At 38.4% G+C, this 17303-nt stretch overlaps 1 protein-coding gene across 1 annotated transcript in view; it reads left to right on the top strand.

Annotated features, from left to right (window-relative positions):
* The window catches only part of TES (testin LIM domain protein), a 54362-nt gene that overhangs the window by 15316 nt on the left and 21743 nt on the right, over nucleotides 1-17303 (top strand). The window contains exon 2 of the mRNA XM_061165312.1: nucleotides 12587-12672. Within this exon, the coding sequence (XP_061021295.1) occupies nucleotides 12587-12672 (86 nt within the window). The remainder of the gene's footprint in view (nucleotides 1-12586; nucleotides 12673-17303) is intronic.

Here is a 17303-nt window from a genome sequence, read left to right as displayed (position 1 = left end):
TGTGTGTACACAAGTGTGTATATATGTTGAGATGGTTAGAGAATAAGATGAGAGACAAAATCATTCTACTCTGCCTTCTGAAAGACTGTTCTCTGATCTTGACTGAGTGAACAGTTAAACTGAGGGGAATAAAATGAGAGCATTTATAAGAAGAGAGCAAAGTTTTGTTTACTCTGCGCATTGGGGTGAGTAGAGACATAAATATTTGAAGTGGAAAGAAATAAAGGCAAGGGTGGTAGCTAAGCACACTTATATCCCCTCCCTTGGTAAAGTCTGTCATCACAGATCACTTAGTCTTAGCATTTACAATCAAAACCGAACAGAGGCTGTCAAGATGGCCCCCCACTGATTCCACCTCCTAGAATTCATAGTCTTTTGTGTTCGCTTCCCTTGAGTGTGGGCTGGTCCTGGTCAGTAGCTGCCAAGGAATGTAACGTGGCAGATGTGATGGTACATCCCTTCAAAGGTTAAAGACTTCAGCTTCCATCTGGGGTGCACTCACTCTTTGTGGTTCACTTGCCCTGGGGAAAACTTGCTGCCATGTCATAGGTACCAATGTGAGAGAGCTTAAAAGTGGATCTTCCCCAGTTGAGCCTTGAGTGACTACAGCCCTAGTTGACCCCTGATTGCAACCTTGCAAGAGGCTCAGAGCCAGCTCACCTAGGTAAGCCACTCCCACCTGCCTGACACACAGAAAGCTATAAGATGATAAATGTTTGTTATTTTCAGCCCGCAAATTTTGGAGTAATTTGAAAGTAATACAGAGGTTTTCCACTAGGAATCTAGGAATTTAGTGATTTGGAAAAAAAGAAAAATGAAAAGAATTATTGCAGTTTTTGCTTCATTATATTACCCCTGGACACTGCATAAATATATGGAATCTTCTATATAATATAGTTAATAATTTTCAGTACTATTGATAAACCTACTTGTTTTGAATAAGTTTTGAATAAAGATCTTTCAACTTTGAGATTTAACTTGTTCATTTGTATTTCGTTGTTTCTTTTAAAACTTTTTTTCCTCTTCCTAAAACATTCTAAGAGACCTATTTTGCATCAGTACCCTGGATATTTCCTTAACTCATGCCCCATACTTTGAGGGTCCTCTTGTGTGTGTGACTAATCACCTCAGGGCTTTCTGTGTTAGTGCAGCTGGTTTGCAGACACTCGGGTTTCTTATAATCAGTCTCAGGTTTGTCTAGGAAGGAGGAATTCCTAGCTGGTGACAAATAGATTGTCTTTCAGATCAAAATCTATTGTTCTACAGAAGTTACAGATGAGGAATATGACTCATTTAAATTATTACTTATCTTCAGAGTCTCATTTTAGAGGAAAAACTAGTGATTTTGTAGTTAAGCTCAGGATTTGGAGTTAGAAAGGCCAAGATTCAAATCAGCTCTGTCTGCATTTGGCAAATTGCCCGCAAGATAGCCGGGCAGTCTTAGACAAATTACTTAATCTCTCCAAGTCTCAGTGTCTTTATTTGTGAAATAGGAGTAATAACACTTTACTGTCAGTTGTCTTGAAAATTCAATCAGGTGATGTATGTATTGTGCCTGGTAGGTATTAACATCTTAACAAATGGTGCATGTGCATACTAAGTTGCTTTAGTTGTGTCTCACTCTTTGCGACCCTATGGACTTGTAGCCCACAAGGCTCCTCTGTCCATGGGATTCTCCAGGCACGAATACTGGAGTGGGTTTCCATTTCCTACTCCAGGGGATCTTCCCGACCCAGGACTCAAACCCAGGTTCCTGTACTGCAGGCAGATTCTTTACCAGCTGAGCTACCAGGAAGTGAAATGAAGTGAAGTCGCTCAGTTGTGTCCAACTCTTTGCGACCCTGTGGACTGTAGCCCACCAGGCTCCTCCGTCCATGGGATTCTCCAGGCAAGAATACTGGAGTGGATTGCCATTTCCTTCTCCAGAGCTACCAGGAAAGCCCCTAACAAATAGTAGTTGAGGTATTTTTATTACCACTTCTACCTTCACAACTACCAGTGGTCATTTAAGAAAAAGCATAATTAGAATTGCTTTAAGGTACCCTAACGAAACTACAATTCATTATTGTTTCCTAGAAAAAAGCAGCAGGATCTACTTCTGGTCTTCGTCAAAAATGTTACTATATTTATTGAGGTTGTATAGATGTTTTAAGTAACTTACGATTTGATTATATCCCAGACCAAAGTAGACAAATTGTCTTGGTAACAGTCCTTTTATCACTTACCTAATACTGGTACTGCCTTAAGGAATGTAGGGAAAGACTGACTGGGAGTTATCTATTTAATTTGTTTGTTAAAGTTCCAGGAAGATTGATCCAGTACCTCCAGAATAGAATTTATTATAAACTATTTAGACTGAAAGATCACTTGTTTCCTTTTCCTTCCTATCACAGTGATGTTAGTGATGATTTACTACTATTTGTGAACAAAAAAGTATCAGTTCATTTGTCTCACAGTGGATTTTATGATATAGTTTCACGAAGGGCTATGCCTTTGTACTTCATGCACTGAAAAGCTGAAAGGATGTGAAAATGAATTCTAGAATCTGCTATGAAGAGTTTTATTCCCAGTTGCTTCTGAATAAGTGGTCCTGACAACTAAAGACCCTTACTTGATTATTTTATTCTTGGTATAATATTTTGATCTCAAATTAAAATTTATATTTCTTTCTATTTAAAAAGAATTAATATATTAAATATTTATCTGACCTGAGGTCTTTCCATGTTCATGATCTATGTATGCTTAGGCACTAGTGGTTAAGAACAGGCATTCTGCAGTGCAACTGACCTTAGACCTGTCAACAGTTTTCTGCTTTAGTTTCTTCACCTGGATGAAAATGCAGATAATAATTAACAGGTTTCATAGCATTCTTACAAGTATAAAATGAGATGACCCAAGCAAAAATTTATAGCCATGCCTGACAATATAATTGCTCAATAACTATTTGCCATTGCAGTTATTATCACCACTACCCTGCCAGAGCCCTTTTAAAATCTTTATTTTTTGTGAAAAGCAATGGGAATTCCTTGGTGCTATGTCATAAAAGATTTTATTAAATTAAAGCAAGTTTTAAATAAGTAGATAACACTTTTTGGCATTTCTATAAATCTCAGGCTGTGCAGCAGACATCAGGAATTCAAATATGAACTAGAAACTCAGTCCAGTGGGGTAAATGAGTATCATAGTATAGAAAAAAAAAAGGAATAAATAATAGCATTTGAACTAAGACCAATGGAATTCAGAAGAACTCTGCTGAGGATGGTTCAAAAAGGATACAGAGTAACTGCTGTTTGAATTGGGTATATACAGTAGTATTTTACCAGATGGAGGAGAAGAGGAATGAGATCCAGGCAAGGGAAAAGCTGGTCTTGAAGCAGAGCATGGCTGGGGGGAGGGGTGTGAGATTGAGGGTGGTGCCAAGTTGAAAGGCCTTTCTCTGCCAGGCTAAGACACGTGGAATTCATTGAACTCACTAAAAGTATCTAACAAGGGTAATATTATGATCACCTTTGGGTTTTATTAAAATAATTTTGGGAGAAGCACTATGACATTACATGAAGGGAATGATCAGTTTGGAGAGTGTGATCCCAGGTTGATGTGATAGAAATTTGGACATGAACAGTAGAGTGGAGATGAAAGAGCAAAGTGTAGTTTTTAACAAAACTTGGACATTAAAAGCATGACTTTGACAAGGATAAAGAGGCCTTCATGCCCAAGTTTGGGTAACTAGATAGTGTAATGACTTTTTTCATTATTCTTCTCATGTATTTAAGAATTAAGTGAGAGATGGAAAGTTTTTGTTCTTATGAGCAAAGCAAAATATAACAGCAATTTTACTAGGAATGATTAATCATACCTCTTAATCACAATAAGTTACTTCTTTGTATTCCCACCTAAAAAACTTGACAAACTATATGAAAGTTAAAGGTGCCTCTCTTTATGTTTAAGTCTGGTTTTCTGTGTAACCTGACCTTTTTTTTTTTTCTTTTTTTTTTTTTTGGTGGTGGGTGGTCACTGAGAATCTTAGTAGATATTGGGAAACAGGCATTGAGCTAAAAAACTAAAACAGTTTAAAATCTTATGTTAGATATTAATGAAAACATACCAATTTGAAGTTGGGTTGGGGGAAAACTTCAAAGATTATACCAGGTTTCTAGAAGAGCCATGTGCTGAGAGGAATTATTTATTTAGAAATTTAATTCCTTTGTCCAGAATATTCACTTATGTGAATAAGATCAAAATACATGAGTGTATTATGAATATATGTGTGTATACATATATATATATATATATATATATGTGGATGAATACATTCGTACATGTACAGAGAGGGAATATATATGTATTTCATATAATCTACCTTGGTCAGCTTCATTCCAAGATGATTAAAGAATTCTTAGCAACACTTGTGTGTTTAGTAACCACATATGAATTTTTGCTCCAGAGGGGAATTTGGTTATGAAAACAGCATGAATCAGATGATCTCACTATGAATACTGAATAATATCTTCCAGACCTAAATTGTATCCAAATCAAGTCAGACTGTATTCGAAATACCAGATGTTCCCTACTTTCCTTTTTCTTTAAAGTATCTGATACGTAATACCCTTTCCTGGGTCAGAAGGGTCACCTGAAATATTGCCAACCTATGTGGTTGCCTGAAATTATAAATACAGAGAAATTGATCCCATTCTCATTTCTGTCTCTGAAATAAGCAGGAGATGAGGGATATTTGTAGGCACGGATCACAGTGCTATATGTTCAGTATCTGGATCCTATAGTTAAGGATTTAAAAAGTCTTATTTGTCTGTGACTGGTATTTTAGGATAAATATTATACAATCATTTTTATTTTTTCAAAGGACCTAGATAGGTATTCCTAAAGCATGACTGTAGTTTTTCCAAATATAGTCAATCCAAAGGACCTGTTTTCTTGGACACTGAAGAAGAAAAATTAATCTGTCATATCCTTGTATTGATGCTGGCCAGAATATGTTACTAAAATTATATGAAGCAGACAACTTTTGGACTTGTGTGCTTATGAAAAACACGTGTTTTCAGGCACCAAGTGTTGACTCTGCAGGGAATACTACATCCCATTTGCTGCTGAAATAATTATGTACAACAGAACTGTGTCTTACCCCTCAGAACTTAAATTTTGTGTTTATTATGTAGTTTTTAAACTACTCTTCCAAGCTGAATTCCAGATGATTCTGACCTGTTAGAGCCAATAATACATTAGCTTTCTCAAATAATTATTTTCTATTTAGTATTTAAATATTAAGCAGGTGACCATGCTGAATAGCAACTGAGATGAAGTTAATCTGAAACACAAATTTCAGCCATAATTTTAGAATTGAAAAGCGTCTTAGAATTGATCTAGTTCAGTTCCTTCATTACCTAGATGAAGCCTAGAGAAGAAGAGTAAGCTCTAAAATCACTGGACTTGGTCATAATTCCTTAGGACCACATCACAGTTTTCCTGACTCTCTTCCAATGCTCTTTCTACATTTTCACCATTTAGTCGTGTAATTCTTGATCATTAATGCCTGGTATAGTTAGTTCTCATATATACATTACATATAAGCACATATATATTGGTGTTTATATTAGTCCAAGGATCTGACCTTCCTGTTCTAAACAGCCAGGCTGCCTTAGGTGAGGAACTAATACTTCCTCTACCACCCCCTCCCACACACTGTGGGTATCATTAAATAACAACTTCCTTGTTCTCATTACTCACCAAGAATTCTCCAGCCCAGAAACCTGGGCAGAAATTAACCTATACGATCTGGATGTCTAAGAGTAGTAGCCATAACTCTTGAGGAAAGGAGAAGGACCCTGACTGACCAAAGAACGCAGTCTGTACTGTGGGTAAAGGAAAGCACGAGGTATAGAGAGAAGAATTCTGGGTCCTGGACTTAAGGGAATCCTGAACACGAAGTAAGCAGGAAGAGAAGTCGGTTGAGCCCTTAGAACAGATGGTATTCCAGACCCTCAAACTGAGACTAAGAAAAGTTGGAGAATACAAGCTCCTGTGACCTCTGCCCAAGAGAGTCTTGGAATAGGTCTTGAGAATGTGCCTGGGGAAGCTCTGGCTTTGAAATTCATTTTACTACAAAGTAGACTTAGTACATTTTACTTCATTTCATATGTCTGACTTGTTAAAGGGAGGATAGCAGATGCCTAAATTGGGGCAGGAACAAAAGCAGAAGGAAGTTACCTCATACCAGTAGAGATATGTCTGCTGGGGTGCAATTTTATCATATAAATTGGGTTGAACAGTATTAGAGGACACATTGTACTCTGGATTATTACTTAATCTGAAAGTAGGCAATCTATAAAACAGTTTTCCACAGATCTTTGTTGTTTGAGTAGGATACAAAAGCTTTTGTGTCCTAACAGAGTTTGTGCTTTTGTATCCTAACAGAGTTTGATAAAGAGGGTAAGATTATGGAGGAAGTTCCCATCCCAGTAAGTGGCATAAATTAGAGATCTTCAGTGTTGGGTGTTAAGGAGGTTGGGTTTATAGCTTCATTTATATCTATAAAATTTCTCTTAATGAAATTCCTCTAAAGAAAGTAAATTTATTGCCAGTCTGAAACTCTGATCACTTTAGCTGCTAAAATGGTTTTGAAACCTAGGTGCTTTTTTTCACTTGTGCGTTGTTTTTTAATTAGAAACGTTGGGTTGTAACAGGAGAGTGTGTGTATCATATTGCTGTGACCTTATTCTGCTGTCTTTCATTTACTTGTCTCTTTGTGGTATTTTGAGAGTCTCCTCACTCCTTATGTATGGACCCCAGGGGAAGAGGAATGTGTATGTGTTTGGGAAGGTGGGAAGGGACACATCCTTCAGGTGGACACAAACCCAAACTGCAGGAAAGAAGATGAAGTTGATCTTCCAGGCAGGCCAGCAGGAGTAGAAGAACACTGGATCAGTGCTTTCAGAGCTTTCCAGGGCAGACTGCAGAACTGTTTTCTCAAATTACTGCTTCTTTCAGAGTTAGGTCTCCTAGTCTCCCTGAGGGTCTTCTGAGGTTTGGCCTGCAGAACTTAAGAGGGGCTCTTGCTCCCCCACCCCCCCATCCCATCCTGTGTGTGCATGCCTTTTCTCTAGGACCTTCCTCCTTAAGAGTCTCATCTTCTCTCTGGGGAGGTCTTCTTTTTTAAACCTGGTAACCTAAGACATGGTGCCAGATGCTTCAGGAGATTCATTTGTTTCTCAGGAAAAGGAAAAAAGAAGGATAGAAAGCCCCACTTGGCCTGCTACAAGGCTGGCCCTGTCACCTCTCATGTTCTCTAAGAGTTCCTCAACGCTAACCATGCTTCTTCTGTCACAGGCTTCAAATACGGTGTCCCTTCTGCTTTGTCCCTCCACTTTACTGAGTTAGATGTTCATCCTTTCCAGCTTATTTCATGTATCACTTGTTCAAAAGATCTTTCCCATTCTCCCTGCCTGAAACACGGTGTCTCTCTACGTAGGCTTCAAAGTCATCTCCATTGAGAGGTATTGCAGGAGACTTGGGGCTTGTAGTCCTTTTCCTTGAAGCAGAAATGAGCCAGGGAATCTCTTTGGAAAATGGAAGGGCTCCCACTGGACACCCTACAGAGTCTGCCCCAGCAGCACAGTGGAGCACAAGTCAGACACTGCGTTTTAGGTTAGTTTGCTGTTGACTGGCCATGTAACCAGCAGCAAATCATCTCCTCTAAATTTTGGTTTCCTGATTTCTTACATCATGGGGATGTCTAGGCCTGTCCAGCATGAAAAATATGTGGGGCACTTTAAAAGAGTAGATGTTCATGGAACACCACCAGTTCTAATAACTCTCATGAATAAATTGATAACAATTTTAAGAAGATTAAAAAGCATGTAGGAAAGAAACAAATTCCCCCTTTCCAAGGCTGACATCCCTAAGAAAAAGAAATGCAAAAAGACAAAATGGTTGTCTGACAAGACCTTACAAATAGCTGAGAAAAGAAGAGAAGCTTAAGGCAAAGGAGAAAAGGAAAGATATACCCATTTGAATGCAGAGTTCCAAAGAACAGCAAGGAGAGATAAGAAAGCCTTCCTTAGCAATCAGTGCAAAGAAATAGAGGAAAACAATAGAATGGGAAAGACTAGAGATCTCTTCAAGAAAATTAGAGATACCAAGGGAACATTTCATGCAAAGATGGGCTCAGTAGAGGACAGAAATGGTATGGACCTAACAGAAGCAGACGATATTAAGAAGAGGTGGCAAGAATACACAGAAGAACTATACAAAAAAGATCTTCATGACCCAGATAACCACGATGGTGCTATCACTCACCTAGAGCAAGATATTCTGGAATGCGAAGTCAGGTGGGCCTTAGGAAGCATCACTATGAACAAAACTAATGGAGGTGATGGAATTCCAGTTGAGCTATTTCAAATCCTAAAAGATGATGCTGTGAAAGTGCTACATTCAATATGCCAGCAAATCTGGAAAACTCAGCAGTGGCTACAGGACTGGAAAAGGTCAGTTTTCATTCCAATCCCAAAGAAAAGCAATGCCAGAGAATGCTCAAACTACCACACAGTTGCACTCATCTCACACGCTAGTAAAGTATTGCTCAAAATTCTCCAAGCCAGGCTTCAGCAATACGTGAACCGTGAACTCCCAGATGTTCAAGCTGGATAGAAAAGGCAGAGGAAGCAGAGATCAAATTGCCAACTTCCACTGGATCATCGAAAAAGCGAGAGAGTTCCAGAAGAACACCTACTTCTTCTTCATTGACTATGCCAAAGCCTTTGACTATGTGGATCACCACAAACTGTGGAAAATTCTTCAAGAGATGGAAATCCCAGGCCACCTGACCTGCCTCCTGTATGCAAATCAAGAAATCTGTATGCAAGTCAAGAAGCAACAGTTAGAACTGGACATGGAACAAAAGGCTGGTTTCAAATTGGGAAAGGAGTATGTCAAGGCTACATATTGTCACCCTGCTTATTTAACTGATATGCAGACTACATCATGAGAAATGCTGGACTGGATGAAGCACAAGCTGGAATCGAGATTGACAGGAGAAATACCAATAACCTCAGATAGGCAGATGACACAACCCTTATGGCAGAAAGCGAAGAAGAACTAAAGAGCTTCTTGATGAAGGTGAAAGAGGAGAGTGAAAAAGTTGGCTTAAAACTCAACATTCAAAGACAAAGATCATGGCATCCGGTCTTCATGGCAAATAGATGGGAAAACAATGGAAATAGTGACAGACTTTATTTTGGGGGGCTCCAAAATCACTGCAGATGGTGACTGCAGCCATGAAATTAAAAGACACTTGCTCCTTGGAAGAAAAACTGTGACCAACCTAGACAGCATATTAAAAAGCAGAGGCATTACTTGACCAACAAAGGTCCTTCTAGTCAAAGCTTTGGTTTTTCCGGTAGTTATGTATGGATGTGAGAGTTGGACTATAAAGAAAGCTGAATGCCAAAGAATTGATGCTTTTGAACTGCGGTGTTGGAGGAGACTCTTGAGAGTCCCTTGGACTGCTAGGAGATACAACCAGGCCATCCTAAAGGAAATCAGTCCTGAATACTCATTGGAAGATCAGTCCTGAATATTCATTGGAAGGACTGATGCTGAATCTGAAACTCCAATACTTTGGCCACCTGATGGAAAGAACCGACTCATTTGAAAAGACTCTGCTGGTGGGAAAGATTGAAGGCGGCAGGAGAAGGGGATGACAGAGGATGAGATCGTTGGATGGCATCACCGACGCGATGGACTTAAGTTTGAGTAGGCTCCAGGAGTTGGTGATGGACGAGGAAGCCTGGCGTGCTGCAGTCCATGGGGTCACAAAGAGTCAGACATGACTGAGCGACTGAACTGAACTGAACTGATGCCTTCAAGGCACTTGCAATCTAATGTCCTTTCCAGACTGGCACTGAATTCAGCCACATGTTTATTCAAAAAACTACTCTGCATAAAGTATCAAGCCCTGTGAGACACTTAGGAGAAACCCTCTTATGTGGTCAATACTTTCTGAAATTTATAATCAACCAATTACACAAGTACATAATAAACATAAGCATACCTGTTACATGCTAATTAATATTGCACGGTAAGTAAGCGCTGCAGAAGTTTTTCCAGGAATTCACATGAGGGGTATAGAAGTTAGTCATGATGCAGCGAGTAGAAGTAAAATTTAAAAGGCTAATTGTCATTTCCAAACTTAAATTACTGAGTAATTTTAAATATCTGGAACTGTGAAAAGGAGCTGGACAGGACTGAGCAACTGAACTGGCTGAAGGCTGACTTTGTAAATCAGCAATGAGCTACACTGAGTTCTTAGTATAAAACCTCTCCTAACTGATTGAGGTTCTAGTTATATTAGCTGAGCTTCCAAGTTTCATTCAGAAATACAGAATGAGGTGGTATTGGTCTAGTATGTTTCTGGTATTTTAGGCCAGTGTTGCTCAAACCAAATGATTCAGATTTGAAGGTAGGTAAGAATTTGTTTAGGTGGCCATTTAACTTAAAGGCAGAATCATACTTAGTTCTCCATATTATATAAGCCAGTAAACCTTTGTTTCAGGATTTTATACGCACCTACAAACATATAAGTTTGTATGTGTGTGCATGTTCTCTTTCATGAGATAAAATGTATTTCTGTGAGTTTAGAAGCAGCTGATTTAAGCTGAGCTATGTGATTAAGCCTTAATAATATAATCTTAATTTTCATCTGAGGTTCAGTTTAGCAGGAGATACATGGGACATAGTATGAGGCAAATCCATATACCAGACAGATTCAGGATTGTTACCTCTCCTGTAATGGAAAACTAGAATTGGCTGGAAAAGTAATTGACCTTTTTAGATTTGCTCTTCATTTTACTATGGATATTGTAGTGCAGAAAAAACTCTTTAGTTATGTTCATCGCAAAAGACCAGTAAACTAAAATAGCTAGAATCTCTCTGTCTTTTGGTAATCCGTTTTATTTCTGTACTGTGAACTATAATGATCAGTGACAAGAAAATAATTTGATTCTTTCAAAAAAAAAAAAAAAAACAGAGTGGCTAGTGTTAAAATACACAATTTAGAGAATTTTTAATCTTTTGAAAATTGGTAATGGAGACATGGCAAAGGTAATAAAGTGTAGTTAATGCTGGACAGATTTTTATCACGTTTAGCAAATATTCTTGAAATGGTCTAACTTTAAAAATCGTAGGTTTGCCTAAGCAGCTGGGTAGACCAGCTGGTTTTGAATATGCCCTTAGTTATGTAGAAGGATGTGGTAAAATTCTTAAGAAAAAAGGAAGGGCTTCAGTTAAACTTCATGGGCTGATCAAGCTGATCTTTCATGGAACAAGTTACAGTGTGTTTTGTTTTGTTTTAAATTTTTTAATCGAAGGATAGTTGCTTTACAGAATTTTGTGGTTTTGATTGCAGTGACAAACAAAACTTGGTAAAGCTACAAAAGGGAACCATTGAAAAAAATCTCTTGTCTGACTTGGAACACTCACTCCAGACACTAAACAGTAACAAATCTGTCAGCAGTCAGTGATATGAATAATCGAGGCACTGGTGATTTGTTGATGTGCTGAAGCAAAGCTAGTTGATCTTTTTCACTCTAATGCCAATAGCTGGGTACAGAGCTTACATTGCCTTCTGGTGTCCTTCCCTCATCTGCACCCCTCCTCTTTTGCTTATTAAGTCATGTCTCAGCAGTTCCTGAGAATTACTATTAATACGGTAGAAGGAAAAAAATGGTTTGCTATATAAGGGCAATAGTACAATGCCTGCACTCCTATCTAGGGCATAAGAGCACAGACCTTGGAATCAGACTTGGAGTTAGATCTCTTGTACACCATTTATTAACACTTTGATCTTAAGTAAGTTCTGTGGCCTCTCAGAGTTTCAGTTGTCATCTCTTAAGATGGAGAATAGAATTGCCTACTTTATAAGTATTTTATGAGGTTCTGTAAAATTTCAGTGAGATAAGTGCTCCTCTCTATCCCTGTCGTTCAGTGTGTTTGTTGTTGCTATTATTGTTATTATATTTATAAAAAATAAAATAATAATATTAAATTGATATTTAATTAAATAATTAAAACAATATTTCCCCAAGTTGTTTGCATATTCCTTGTTTGCCAAAAAATAATGTCATTTGGGGCCAGACTTGCTTTCCAAGCTCTGGCTCCTCTGACTGTTCCCTGTACCTATTATATATATAGGGCATGTAGTGGCCAAAAAGATAAATTCATGACTTTTTGTGACTTTTGCAATATGTGTAGTCTTCTATACAGTTGTATTCTAATGCTTTTTTGTTCATGAAAAAGCAATAAATACAGGGTATGTTGTGTATGCACTTGGAATCGCCATATAGCATACCTGGGTGTCATCAAAAAGCAATAAATACAGGGTATGTTGTGTATGCACTTGGAATCGCCATATAGCATACCTGGGTGTCATCACTGACTAAACAATGTGATACTCATGAAAGATTTGTTTGAAAGTTATATCCAGAGGAGTGGTAAATGGAATTAAAGTTGTAGTCTATTGACTTTTTTAAAGATTTTCTAAAAACATAATAAATCTATGTTGTTTTCTCTTTAACAGATGGGTCTAGGTCATGAGCAAGGATTTGGAGCCCCCTGTTTAAAATGCAAAGAAAAATGTGAGGGATTCGAACTGCACTTCTGGAGGTAATGTTTTAAAAACTGAAACCACATTAGTAATTTCTACTTTTTGGCGCTGCTTCCTCAGACACTGGAGACTGCTTACAAGTTATCCAGCCTGGTTGCTAAGTTGTGATCTATTGTATTCTTTTCTAAGAAATAAATAAGAAATAAAGATATTCTGACTTCCTATCATTATTTGAGCTTATTGGGCTATAGTCACTGTATTTATTTGCTTGATTTATTTGCTAGTTTTCAGTTTTCCTGTGAGACTAAAATATTGAATATGTCTCTTCTCTGAGTGGCAAATAAGTTTATGGTAATCCTGAAGGACTATTTATTAATTTAATTGTTATTCTTTTATTAAGAATGGACAACTATTCTTTTATTAAAATGGACAACTATGCACATCTCATCTGTATATTTGTGATTAAACAATAAATACAATGAGTTGAGCATTCATGTCCTAGTTGTCAGGAAATGGACTTGAATCTAGTTGTTTTGTTTTGTTTTGTTTTTTTCAAAATTTTCAGCTGTAAATTTACTACTGAAAACCTTTGAAAAGCTTGAGTTTAAAAAAATGATAATCCATTGCCATTGTCTTGATTTGAATCAAGTGCCTACATATGGAAGACAAATGTTAGTGGATCAAAAATGTGAATTTTTTATAGCTCTTATTTGCATGTTTCTTTTAAAATCATTATTCTATGTCATATAAACCTAAAACTGGTATTTTAAATCCATTCTTTTAAAGAACATAAATGTCGTTCATCAGTGGCTGCCAAGACCATAACGATAGTCAGTAAGTGTTCAAAGTTAGAATTAGCACATTATTGCTAGAAGAAAAAGATTAAAGTGATCAGCCATACATCATTAGGATGGCAGCTGACTGTTAGAATGAATCTCATTTGAGGACGGCTCTTGCACTGCATATTTCCATAGGAAACATTGTCGAATAAAAAATGTCATTGGCTCTGGGGTTGTATACAGTATAAGCTAAAGAAGAATGTAAAATAAAATTTGGGATATTAAGTTTCCTTAAAAGCTCATTTACATAATAAGTTTTAGGAAACAAGGACAGTTTTAAATAGTGAAGGCAAAGGAAACCTTAGCCCTCCCCCAAATGATGATACAGTTCTTTACGTGTAAGGAGCTAAAATGGTCCAGGGAATTTTAAAATTACAAGACTTTACTGGATCTTCTTTGTGCTACCTCTCCAAGGGACATAGCAGTTTGTGAATATGTCTGTAATATTTTGGCAAGGTAAAGTCACCAGACACAAAACAGTTGTCATGCGTTCGAATATTTGAGCTCCTAATGAGAGCCCAGCTCTTTGTACTCAGTGGGTTTTGTGGAGAGCTGCACTGCCCTCTGCTGGACACAGTTCCTTGCTTTGCCGTCTCAAGTCAAGCTCTTTTTAGTTTGACTATACATTTGCCAGGACAGCTAATGAGATTTTTATTTAAAGCTCTTTCCTCAGTGATGGTGTCTTTTCTCTAAAGCAGGTTAGTTTATAGTAGTTCTTATTTGCTCTATATTATTTTTATATTGTAGATAACTATCATCTGATATTTTCAGATAAAAATATCAGATAAGAGCAGATCTGTATGACATGAAAATCACTTGATTCATTATCATTTTTTCATGTAGTCTCATCTCCTGACCTCAGTATTATCTGAGAATCTGTTAAGAACCATAAAAGACTACATCTTCTAGTTACTAACCACAGTGTTATGTATGTGATGTAAGCTGACCCAGTCATGGTACATCATTTCCTTGTTCGCACTGATTGGTTCATTTATCCATTTGTGGGCACTTGACAAAAGTCAGATCAGTTGAAACTCTTCCTAGAGGTGGTAGTTGTTGAATAATTTTACCCTCTAGGGACCTGCAAACTTCTTCTGTTTCTGATTGCCTCAGGTTGCTTATAAGAAACCATATGCAAGTAAAAAGAAACAAACTCTGGCTACTGCCTAGTAGTATTTTCATTAGCATGTTGCTGCCTGATCTCCCAGGGTCTCAGAACTCAGGCTGAGTTATTTGCTGTTCCACACACATTCACCAAGCATGTGTTATGATTTAGGTATTTTGTCATGTGCTAACTCCAGTACTTTGGCCACCTGATGTGAAGAGCTGACTCATTTGAAAAGACCCTGATGCTTTGAGGGCACGAGAAGGGGACGACAGAGGATGAGATGGTTGGATGGCATCACCGACTCAGTGGACATGGGTTTAGGGGGACTCTGGGAGTTGGTGATGGACAGGGAGGCCTGGTGTGCTGTGGTTCATGGGCTTGCAAAGAATCAGACACAACTGAGCGACCGAACTGAACTGAAGAAAGATAAAGTCCCTGATCTTACTCAAAGTGTGGATATTCCTATGATTTACTAGTTTCTCTATGTTCCCTAGAGTATTTGAGAAGTTATTTATCCCCCATAATACAGTTTTTTTCCCCCTACATTTTCCCTTACATAGTCTGGACAAATGATATTGGTTTCTTTATGCTGTTGGGTAGCTGCTCAACCCTCAGATCATGGCTTAAATGTTACCTCTTCAGCTGGGTTTTTTGTTTTCTCTTATTTCCCCATTTATGTGGATTTATTCTGTTGCTGCTATATCTTAATGTACCATGTTTCTTTCCTTCCTGATACACATTGTTCTAGGGCTTCCAAGCTGGCTCAGTGGTCAAGAATTCACCTACCAATCTAGGAGACACAAAAGATGCGGGTCCAATCTCTGAGTCGGGAAGCTCCTGGAGTAGAAAATGGCAACCCACTCCAGCATTCTCGCCTGGAGAATCCCATGGACAGAGGAGCCTGGTGGGCTACAGTCCATGGGGTCACAAAGAGTCAGATACAACTGAGCACACATACATGTTCACACATATTCATAAAAGACTAGGGCTTTACCACAGCTTCCGGTCTAACTTGGATTTATATAGTCTGTACAAATGGTGTTATTTAGTAGTTCTGTCTTCTTCCTGGCATGAGTCCAGACACATTTCTCAGAATTTTTGATAATTCCTTGACCTTTTCACCGCAACTGGAAAGCTTGAGGGTGTCTTTGACCTCCAGATGAGCCATTTTCGGTACAGTGTTTGAAGACTTTTACACACTTTCTAAAGCTGGTTGTCCTGAGTGTAACAAAGATTCCAGATTTGGTCCAGGGCCCCAGAACTGCTGTGATTGAAGTGGACATGGGGTCTCAAGTTCCTGCCCACTTAACCTCCTCCTCCATCTTCATGGTGACCCTTGACTTCTAAGACCCTTAGGGCTTCTTGGAGTACATTGTGAAAATCAGAGCCTAGTTATTCTTCACTTTTATCAGTCTGACCTTCTATGCAGCCACAAGAATGGTCTTTTGAAAATGGATACTATTGTGTACTTACCAATAGCTTAAGAATCTTAATGCTTTCCCTCTGGACTTGATCCTTTGAAAAAAGTCTTTGGCTTTGATCTCAGAATCTGTCCTCTGCTTACTCTTCCAACCTTCCTTCCATTTCAAGTACCCTGTGCTTCAATTACTTAGACACATGCTGTTTCCTAAAATGTCTGTGCCTTATCTCATGTTCCCTTTGCCTGGAAAGACCCTGTATGGTCAAACTAAAAAGAAATCTCACCACATGGAAACAAAAAGTCCTTCCTGTTCTCTTCAAGTCTTGGCCCAGGCAAGAGAAGTCTCTTGTATCTGAGAAGTCGTCTCTGCTCCCTGTATTAGTCAGCTCAGCTTCTGTAGTAAAATACCATAGACTGATTTCTTAATAGCAGAAATGTATTGTCTTACATTTCTGGAGGCTAAAAGCCCAAGACTAAAACATGAGCGTGGTTGGGTTCTGGTGAGGAACCACTTCCTGGTTTGTAGATGGCCACCTCTGGCCGTATCCTCACATGCCCTTTTCTCTGTGTGTGTACATGCAGAGAGAGAAGGTCTCTCTCCTCTTGTTATATGGCCACCAATCCTATCTGATTAGAACTCCACCCTTATGATCTCATTTAAAGTTTACCTCCTAAAAGCTCTCCTAGTACAGTCACATTGGGAGTTAGAGCTTCAACATATGAATTGGGGGAGAGACCCTGTTCATTCCATAGCACCCTCTTTTCCTGGTCCACACACACCCAAGTAAAGTAAATCATTCTCCCCTTTAGCACCTTGTACACGTGTAGAAAGCTAGGAAATAAATGCTCAAGTTTCATTTTCTTCATCGTTCGGACCTCCTGCTGGTGCTTTCCATTGGTGGGGCGAGGTAGCCCATTGCGGCAGTCCTTAAGGGTCTTCCTGCTGAGGCCCTGCACAGGGTACTGTGCAGAGTGGGTCTGGAGAGTGAGTGGGAGAGATCCAGCAGGCACCACTGCCTGTTCAGAGTGTGTCTCAAAGGTTGTAAAAAGCTGAAAACAAACTCTTACACATACGAACGTTTATAGAGTGGGATTCATAAGTTGGCTAGCCAAAGCTCATTTTATAGATCGAACTAAAACCCAAAGGAGTTTTTTAAAAAAAGACTTGTATGAGCCTGTTGGTTCTTAGTAAGAAATATATGAACATCTTCTTTGTCGCACACCAATAAACACTTGTCTGTTGCTCTATAACAGATTACTATAAATTTAGCAGGTTAAAACAATAACTGGATGTTAATTAACTCAACATCCATTTGTGCTTTA

The sequence above is a fragment of the Dama dama genome, chromosome 18, assembly GCF_033118175.1.
Source record: "Dama dama isolate Ldn47 chromosome 18, ASM3311817v1, whole genome shotgun sequence".
NCBI lineage: Eukaryota > Metazoa > Chordata > Mammalia > Artiodactyla > Cervidae > Dama > Dama dama.
Note: the sequence above shows the minus strand (reverse complement) of the source record. Positions and strands in the feature narration are given on the sequence as shown.